This window comes from Gossypium hirsutum, chromosome D04 (genome assembly GCF_007990345.1).
Source record: "Gossypium hirsutum isolate 1008001.06 chromosome D04, Gossypium_hirsutum_v2.1, whole genome shotgun sequence".
In the NCBI taxonomy this organism is placed as follows: domain Eukaryota; kingdom Viridiplantae; phylum Streptophyta; class Magnoliopsida; order Malvales; family Malvaceae; genus Gossypium; species Gossypium hirsutum.
This window is the reverse complement of record NC_053440.1, coordinates 4600479-4610256: the sequence shown is the minus strand read 5'-3', so window position 1 is coordinate 4610256 and position 9778 is coordinate 4600479. Positions and strand designations below refer to the sequence as shown.

General features: G+C 33.6%; 1 protein-coding gene across 5 annotated transcripts; it reads right to left on the bottom strand.

Moving 5' to 3' along the window:
* Positions 1 to 6498: 6498 nt before the first annotated feature.
* On the bottom strand, positions 6499 to 9254 carry LOC107890483 (signal peptidase complex catalytic subunit SEC11A-like). Of its 5 annotated transcripts, XM_016814933.2 has the most exons (6): positions 9135 to 9254; positions 8324 to 8652; positions 7918 to 7963; positions 7491 to 7577; positions 7226 to 7261; positions 6499 to 6659 (listed from the first exon to the last, which is right to left on the bottom strand). In XM_016814933.2, exons 2-5 carry the CDS (start codon positions 8432 to 8434, stop codon positions 7248 to 7250), a joined length of 258 nt encoding a protein of 85 aa, XP_016670422.1. In that variant the 5' UTR covers positions 8435 to 8652; positions 9135 to 9254; the 3' UTR covers positions 6499 to 6659; positions 7226 to 7247. The 5 variants fall into 5 exon arrangements, 2 of the variants coding, with proteins under 2 accessions (XP_016670422.1, XP_040947675.1); XR_001681990.2 differs by lacking the exon at positions 7491 to 7577 and having other exon boundaries at positions 7918 to 8652; XR_005912356.1 differs by lacking the exons at positions 6499 to 6659; positions 7491 to 7577 and having other exon boundaries at positions 6950 to 7261.
* Positions 9255 to 9778: the final 524 nt, after the last annotated feature.

Genomic DNA, 9778 nt, shown 5'->3' with positions numbered 1-9778 from the left:
GCAATTTTGTAAATTATTCAAAATTAAATAAACAAATTGAAACAAAAGCTTTATTTTTCTCATTTTATCTTCTTCTTAGTTGAACCTCACCATTGATGACCTAGGAAGCTTTGTTCATCTTTTTTCTTTCCATGGTAAGGAAATTGAATCTTTTTCTTGTAATTTTTATGTTTTTGAGATCGTTGCAACTAGGTTTAACGAGCCCGTACCTTTGTTTTTGATTCTGTTAAAAAATTTAGAAGTTGCCATTGATGAATATTGATTTTTTTATGAATACCAAGTATTTGGAGTTTTGATTATGCTATTTGATGAATTTGTAAAGTGATTTTTATTAGATTTTAATTTTAGGATTAAATTGTGAAAAGTTAAAATTTTAGGGTTTAATAGTGAATTTGATGTTTATTAGGAACTGTTTGATGGTTTATTATATTTGTATAAAATATTGACTTGTGAAAAATGGTTAATTTGATGAATTTTGAGTTAAGGGACTAAATTGCAAAAATTATAAAATTTTGGAGAATTATATAAATTTGAAAAATAAAAGGGTATTAATTGTAAAATAGATTGGAAATGAAATATAGGCTAATAAATGAGTAATTTACATTTTAGATCAAGATCCCATAGATACTTGTGGAAAAAGAAAAATAGCGGAATAGTCCCTAAACTTCTATAGTTTTTACAATTTAGTCCAAATAAGTTCGTATGATTAAAAATTAACTTTTATATAAATAGGTGATTGATATTACATGATATAATATATATTCCATTGTTGGTAACGAATCATTGTTTGTATTATAATATTTAATTTGATGTTCGTTTTGAAATTGAATGTAGGATAGAGTACATTCATGTTTTGGTGTATTACGAGAGTTTGGAGTGGAGATGGTATGGGAGGGAGATATCGGTATATTACCCAAGTAAATCGAGGTTCAGCATTTGTTGCGAACTCTCATGTTATACTTTCTGTTTGACGTGATTTGGATGGATTAGCTCTTTCGAGCTTCTGTTCAGCTCTTTCAAGTTTTTATTAAACTCTTATGAGTTTCTATTGGCGTGTTTTGGGTGGACCAGCTCTTATAAGCTTCTGTTGACGATGTACTCTTACCTGTAAATCGTTCTTTGAATGGAATATCTCGGTAAGGTAATCTGTTTAATGAATTTGAAAGATATGTTATTTATTTCATATTGATTTGAACATGGATGAATTTATCGATTGAAGTTGTGAATGACAGAGAGTTATCTTGGATGATTATTATTGTTTGAATTATCATAATTAGTTCGGTAAGGTTTATCATTTAACTCGTCGAACTTACTAAATTTCATTAAGCTTACTTGTGTTGTTTAATGTCATTGTAGATACTCTGAAGGTTGGACACTCGAATCGACACTCAAGTTACACTATCCAGCTTAATTCGGTAGCTTTTGGAACATTTATTCCAGATTATATGGCATGTAATAGGTTTGAATGTTGATATTCATGTTTTGGTTATGTAAGTAGTTAAGTATGAATTTGGTCGTGTAAGTTGTTTGGATGACACCACTTTGGTTCTTTTGATATCTTGAAAAATATGCCTTAAGTGGTTATGTGATGCATGTTAAGATTACAACTTAGTATGTTATGAAGTGAATTTAGCATAGCTAAGACATTGTATTAAATCTAGAATGGTATGGTTAGAAATAAGTTAGCTGATGAATGGTTAAGAATGCTTATGTTTTGGTATATTTATTTGTTATGTTTGAGGTGCCTAAATGGCATGTTGGTTGTATGGATTATTAGCTTAATGTATAGATCATTTTATGCAGGTTTTAAGCATATTGAAGCCTTGATCATGTGTGCAAGTGTACTTAGGTTTGTGCTTAAGAAAGGTGAGGGGAATGGCTTGATTTTGACCATTTTCTTGTCTACATGACTTGAGACACGGGCGTGTGTCTTAGTTGTGAGTAACACACCGCCATATGACACGGTCATGTGTCCCTTGTAGGTTTAAGGCATACGAGTCATGCAGTTACACAGCCTAGCACACGACCTTGTGGCTTGGCCGTGTGACCCAAGTTAATGAGTTACACGGGTATGGACATGGGTTGAGACACAGCTGTGCGTCTCTATTTCAAATGTCCACGTGGGCGTGTGTCTCAACAGTGTGATTCACACAGCCGTGTGACCTCTACGGTCTAAATTTTTCAACTTTTTCCTAAAATGTCCAAATGTTTCCAATTTAGCACCAGACTGTTTCTATAGTATTTTTAGGACCTTGAGGGCTCGATTAAAGGACATTATGAATGTATTGAATGAAATTAGATTATGTTTGCATTGATGTATGAATTGAATGATTTACTATTCTATTGGTTCGATAATGCTCCGTAACCTTGTTCCGGCGACGGATACGGGTTAGGAGTGTTACAGGAACAGACAACCACCAATTAACATCTTATCAAGTTTCATCGCCCGACACAACTCCAGGTACAATGTGGCCAATATTGCTGATCCCTAACTCAATTATCCGTATTTTTGAAGTCTACTAAGTGTAGTAGCCACCTCACGTGTACACAATTTTGAGATTTATCGGGCATTAGAATGTCCTCGATTAACCTCATGATAAATGCTCAAGCATATTGTTGTATGACGACGTTAGTCCCATCTGTGCAGAGCTGTTTGAAATTGGTCCCCAACCACTTCATCTATATCCTACCAGCCTCAAACCTGTTTGGGACCTTCCCCAATAATGACAAGTAAAGATCTTCTTTACCGGGAACAACTACTAATCCCACGACTACTGGTCCGTCCATCAGCAGACCAAGTTGTAACACTACGTCCTCGAGTATGATTGTACACTTGTCACATGGAAGATGAAAAGTGTGTTTCAGACCTCCATTTTTCCACCAACATGCTGATGAGTGTAGGGTCAAGTTTGCAACCCCCAAGTATACGAGACGTATGTAAGAATCTCACCTTTTACAAGTAACCACGAATTTAGGTGATCGGAGATGCTACCAAATTATATATGATCCCCTCGAAAACACAATCATCCACCTATTTATAATAACAAAAAAATATTTTAAAATATTAAAAAAATTAATTTTAACTTAATTAAAAATAACTAAATTTAAAATTTCGTCTTACCATTATTACTTGAGTGACGGAAATGTGCTTGTTGTCGAAATGAATTAGGGAGGTTGCCATTTCGTGAAAATTTAATCCGAACAAATAAAATACGAAATAATTAAAAAAAACTAAGATTTTTAAATGAGAATATCAAAAATTTAGAAGAAAATCTTGAGAAATTTGAGAGAATTAAGAGAATTGAAGGAATAGGATGTGAGTGAAAAAATAAGAAAGGGGGTATTTATAGTGAAAAAATTTTATTGTTGCCCTCTTTTAAATTTTCTTACTGTTGCTCGACCAACTTTCAAAAAGTCGTTGGAGTATCTAGTTGGGGGAAAGCGCACTTAGTTGACACACTTTCTATCCAATTTACAGGAAAGCGCGACCAGTTATGCGAACTTTCCTGTCAACTGTGTAGAAAGTACACCCAATTGGACACGCTTTCCATTTCTCTTTCCAAAAAAATAGCTTATTTTCCTAATTATTCAAAAATCCAGCTTAAAAGGCCAATTTAAAAAATAAATTAGCATATATGGCTAATTTAGCCCCAATTTTGTTTTGTTGGTTAGGAGAGAGATTTAAACTTTTTAAGTATTCAAGTTTAAGTTTTATCATACACGATTGCACATGTGATCATCAATTTTATCATTTGTTAATTATAATTTTACTGTTGTCGTTACACACCAACAATTTGATTGAATCATTTCATAATAATATTTTTTAGTATTTCTTAATAGGAATGATATTTTAATTATTTATTACAAGTCAATTAGACATCAATTCATTTAAATAAATATGAAATCAAGAAAAAATATTTAAGGCAAGAATGAATTTTTTTTCGATGAAAAAAGGCCCCATATATACATATTTTGAAGGCAAGAAAATTAACACTATTATTTTTTTAACTACTGAAATTTTATTTTTTAAGAATTAAACTCTCTTATCTTACATAATTACATTACATTAAAGAAAAGAAAAATAAGCACATCATCAATTGTTGGTAATGAATCATTGTTTGTATTATAATATTGAATTTGATGTTCGTTTTGAAATTGAATGTAGGATAGAGTACATTCATGTTTTGGTGTATTACGAGAGTTTGGAGTGGAGATGATATTGGAGGGAGATATCGGTATATTACCCAAGTAAATCGAGGTTCAGCATTTGTTGCGAACTCTCATGTTATACTTTCTGTTTGACGTGATTTGGATGGATTAGCTCTTTTGAGCTTCTGTTCAGCTCTTTCGAGCTTCTGTTCAGCTCTTTCAAGTTTTTATTCAACTCTTATGAGTTTCTATTGGCGTGTTTTGGGTGGACCAGCTCCTATAAGCTTCTGTTGACGATGTACTCTTACCTGTAAATCGTTCTTTGAATGGAATATCTCGGTAAGGTAATCTGTTTAATGAATTTGAAAGATATGTTATTTATTTCATATTGATTTGAATATGGATGAATTTATCGATTGAAGTTGTGAATGACAGAGAGTTATCTTGGATGATTATTATTGTTTGAATTATCATAATTAGTTCGGTAAGGTTTATCATTTAACTCGTCGAACTTACTAAATTTCATTAAGCTTACTTGTGTTGTTTAATGTCATTGTAGATACTCTGAAGGTTGGACACTCGAATCGACACTCAAGTTACACTATCCAGCTTAATTCGATAGCTTTTGGAACGTTTATTCCAGATTATATGGCATGTAATAGGTTTGAATGTTGATATTCATGTTTTGATTATGTAAGTAGTTAAGTATGAATTTGGTCGTGTAAGTTGTTTGGATGACACCACTTTGGTTCTTTTGATATCTTGAAAAATATGCCTTAAGTGGTTATGTGATGCATGTTAAGATTACAACTAAGTATGTTATGAAGTGAATTTAGCATAGCTAAGACATGGTATTAAATCTAGAATGGTATGGTTAGAAATAAGTTAGCTGATGAATGGTTAAGAATGCTTATGTTTTGGTATATTTATTTGTTATGTTTGAGGTGCCTAAATGGCATATTGGTTGTATGGATTATTAGCTTAATGTATAGATCATTTTATGCAGGTTTTAAGCATATTGAAGCCTTGATCATGTGTGCAAGTGTACTTAGGTTTGTGCTTAAGAAAGGTGAGGGGAATGGCTTGATTTTGACCATTTTCTTGTCTACATGGCTTGAGACACGGGCGTGTGTCTTAGTTGTGAGTAACACACCGCCATATGACATGGCCGTGTGTCTCTTGTAGGTTTAAGGCATACAAGTTATGCAGTTACACGGCCTTGCACACGACCTTGTGGCTTGGCCGTGTGACCCAAGTTAATGAGTTACACGGGTATGGACATGGGTTGAGACACAGCTGTACGTCTCTATTTCAAATGTCCACACGGGCGTGTGTCTCAACCGTGTGATTCACACGGCTGTGTGACCTCTACGGTCTAAATTTTTCAACTTTTTCCTAAAATGTCCAAAGGTTTCCAATTTAGTACCAGACTGTTTCTATAGTATTTTTAGGACCTTGAGGGCTCGATTAAAGGACATTATGAATGTATTGAATGAAATTAGATTATGTTTGCATTGATGTATGAATTGAATGATTTACTATTCTATTGGTCCGATAATGCTTCGTAACCTTGTTCCGGCGACGGATACGGGTTAAGGGTGTTACAGGAACAGACAACCACCAATTAATTTCATCACCCGACACAACTCCAGGTACAACGTGGCCAATACTGCTGATCCCTAACTCAATTGTCCGTATTTTTGAAGTCTGCTATGTGTAGTAGCCACCTTTCGTCACTACACCAAAACAGGCTTTTAGCGGCACTTTTTTAGGCCTTTAGCGGCGTTTTTTAGCGCCACTAAAAGTATTTGCGGCGCTTTGAAAAGCGCCGCTAAAAATGCCACTAATGACAGCGTCACTAACTTTAGCGGCGCTTCCTTACTAACGCCACTAAAGACCAAGATCTTTAGCGGCGCTTCCCCACAAACGCCGCTAAAGACCAAGACCTTTAGCAGCGCTTTTCCCACAAACCCCGCTAAAGATATTGAGCTTTAGCGGCGCTTTTTCCCACAAACGCCGCTATAGAATAGACCTTTAGCAACGCTTTTAACACAAACGCCGCTAAAAATATATCTTTTAAAAAAATAATTTTTTTTCAAATAATATTTATTTCTATGATAAATATTATATTATGTTTTAAGGATAAATAAAAATATTATTTAAATTAAATTTTCTACGAAAATTTTAACTTTAAAACTAAATATAAATATAACAATTAATGAATTTAAATTTAGAATTTAAAATAATAAATTAATAACACAATTAAAATCCAAAAGTTAGACCACTTAAGTAAAAATACAAATTTAGAATCAAAACTAAAATAAATAATACATATGCAAGGTAATAAAATATACAATGCATTTTCTTAATCAAGTAAATCTTGGTAATAAAAGATATAATACATTTACTTAATCAAGGAAATCTTGTAATGAACTCAAAGCAATGAGCCTTAGAGAAAAACTTTTGAGCATGGCTTCGAATTTGAACCACAAATTTGGCTCCTACATGCTCTGCAAGAAAATAAGAGTAACTTAATCTGTTCAAACCATAGTGAACATGGCAAAGATACGTAAATCAATTCAACTTTTTAAGATTGTTTTATAATGTTATAGTAAATTAGGTGTCTTATAATGTTATAGTAAATTATTAAAAAATACATCTAAAAAATATATCTCAACTTTTTAAGATTGTTTGTGGAATAAAAAAAGTACACTACTGATATATCTACTCACTTAAGTCAATATAGGTGGAAAGTATTCATCAATATAAATTTAAAATATTAGAACATATCATGCTTAAATTCCAATTAAACCCTTAAGCCTATATTCTTAAATTCCAATTACCATCAACAATTGCAGAATCTCCTAATTAGCTTCTTTGTAGAATATTTGAACATGATATTCCATAGTCAGAATACATACATCAACAGGTTAAATCAAAGTATTAGAACATATCATGCTTAAAGATAATAATTAGATTTATCTAAAATCAAGCCCGATTTAACTAGTACTAAGTAAACCTATTTCAAGTTTTTTTTTTCTGGGCAGCCCAATTTTTGGAAAAATTTAGAACAAACCTCAGGTAAGCATAAGTGAACGTTATGGGATCCTTTCTGCCATGCAGAAAACATAAAACATTAGTTCAGAGAAGATATATACAATTAAAAATACAATAAATAATAAAACAGAAGAGTAATTTTACTATTGAAGTGTGATGAACTTGAAACTCAAAGCATACAGCACAAATGGTGATGCAAGAAATTCCTAATCAGAGTGTTTTACAAATGTTTTCACTTCTAGAACTTGTTAACACTTTGAGAAATATATAGGTGTTTGATTTACCCAACAGCTCTGCCCATGATGTATTTTGTTGCAACCAACGATTACTAGATGTGTACAACATTCTGTCATCGTAGAGATTAGCGTCTCCTGATGAATATGTCCAGTCAAAAGATTAAAAATGTTAGCATACTCAAGCAGTAGCTGTACATATGAAGATATTTAAAGAATGATCAACCACACACACACACACACACATATGAAAAAATGAGAAGAACTTGGAATGTATTTAAGACCATTCCACAAGTAGACAGACAAAACTATTTGGAAGTGTCCACTCTCCACTTCATTGGTGGGGAAAGAGATTTTAATAGTCAGAAAATATTTTCATGATTGATAATAAAAAGTTTAAAGTTCGTTGAAAACAAACAAACAAACCACAACTTGTATTTGCTCACATTCAACTAGCTTGATATCAAGGATATGCTACCTTTAGTGAGTATATCAGCTTCTTTGCTATCTCGCTGCTCATGAACCTGACAAAGCATAACCAAACATGCAATGTACTAAATCCAGCATACAGAATAACCAGGCGAGGACCCGTTAATTCAAATAATTTACAGCCATAACACCTATATAAATTTCAGAAAGAAAATGTTCAACCACTAGTACACAGCTCATGAACAAGAATGTTAGAGTTGACCATGGTGTTAACCTTATCAAAACTATTTGTTTCTACTTTCTAGAGATTTTCTACATCAGAACATGAGAACCTTCTGTCACTTGTCGTTCAAGCAGTTCAACATTTGGCAAATTTAAATTTATATGACTATCACAAATCAAAGCTCAAAATTTTTAAATACTTAATTTTAAATACGTGTAAAAAATTGGCTCACTCGTTTGAAACCGGGTTTCATACTCCCAGATAGCACAACCACCACCGGTGACTCGCTCCCAATAATGCAAATCAATCCTTTCCATATTATCAGTGCCGATGAAATAACCATTCTTTAACGAGATTTAAACTAAAAATTTCAATCATTATCCGATGGAATTTTTTGAAGTATAAAACGATTTTAAAGAATTAAGAGAAAAGTGGAAACGCACCGAGGCTGATGGCTTGAGAGAGAATTTGTCTAATATGAGTTGATTTCATATTTTCTTCAATCCACCCCATTGGAGATCAATGCTTTTCTTGTCTTAACGATTTACAACACGCTGCAGGCTGCAAAATAAGAATGGAAATAAGAAAAGTAACAAAAATAAGAAACCTGCAAAAGGAAAAAAGAAAGAAAGAATAATGCGCAAACATAACAAGAATAATTTAAACATACTCGATTAGTTTGAGACGTAAGCTTAATTTGATTAATTCCTCTAAATCGAATTCATTTTCTAGTCCGAGTATATCCAACAATTAGATTCACTTTTAATGCACATACTGAATGCACCTAATAAAAATGATTATGTAAAAAAAAACTTACATGAATTATGTACCAAATTGCAAATGCTAGGCAAGAAGCTAAAGCCAACAAGGAGCCTAAGACTTGATCGCCAACAGCAGCATGTTTGGTGCTAGTATGATGGTGTCTACCATGTTTGAATATGTTTATGTTGGTTGACCAAAGATTAAGTTCTTGAATTATTCTGGTATCAAAACCTATACACTAAAAAAAAAAAACAGATTATATGAGGAATTGTGAAAGTTACCTTTCAAAGATGAAAGCAAGTGGAGTTATACAAGCAGTGGCGAAGATGAATCTGTAAGCAATGAGTGCTCTCATGCTCATTCCCTCAACCACGGCCAATTTATAGAACGCAATCACACCTACAAAATAAAAATCAGTCATCCAAGAAAATAAATACTGGGTCACAGACACCAAAAAGCTTCTGGTTACTCAAAGGGTCTGAGAGTTGCCTTTGGCTTCTGAACCTCTGAAACTGGACTGGAGCAAGCTACCAAGCTCCTCTTCCCCCGAATCACTACTAAATCGCGGCGTAATTGAAGTTCAATCTTTTCGATATTTCTTCTCCTCAGCTGATGATCGATTGGCCTGACACTTCCCCGGGTGGGTGACTGCCCTTATCGTGATTTCCTCCTTCTTTCGGGTAAAGGTTAGAGTGATGAAGGGAAGGCTCGAGGTCGAGGTGGAGCACCCACCATTCCCTCTTTTAGTGTTATCAAGTCTTCTGTGGAGGTAGGAAGCCAGCTTCTCCCTTCTTTGACACTCCGCTTCAACATGATTTAGAGGCTCTTCTCTTCCATTAATCGGTTTTCTCCCCTGTTTTCGAGGCCTCTTTTCAGGCTCTACGACTCGACTACTATCGGCCTCCTTAACAACGGAAGCTTCAAG

What these genes read in the sequence shown, in the direction of transcription:
- LOC107890483 (XM_041091741.1), bottom strand. Translation starts at nt 8,434, where the DNA reads ATGGTTATTTCATCGGCACTGATAATATGGAAAGGATTGATTTGCATT. An exon ending in TGAAACCCGGTTTCAAACGA is followed by an intron (nt 7,964 to 8,323) that starts GTGAGCCAATTT and finishes ATGCTTTGTCAG; the next exon opens with GTTCATGAGCAGCGAGATAG. An exon ending in AGCTGATATACTCACTAAAG is followed by an intron (nt 7,578 to 7,917) that starts GTAGCATATCCT and finishes CATATTCATCAG; the next exon opens with GAGACGCTAATCTCTACGAT.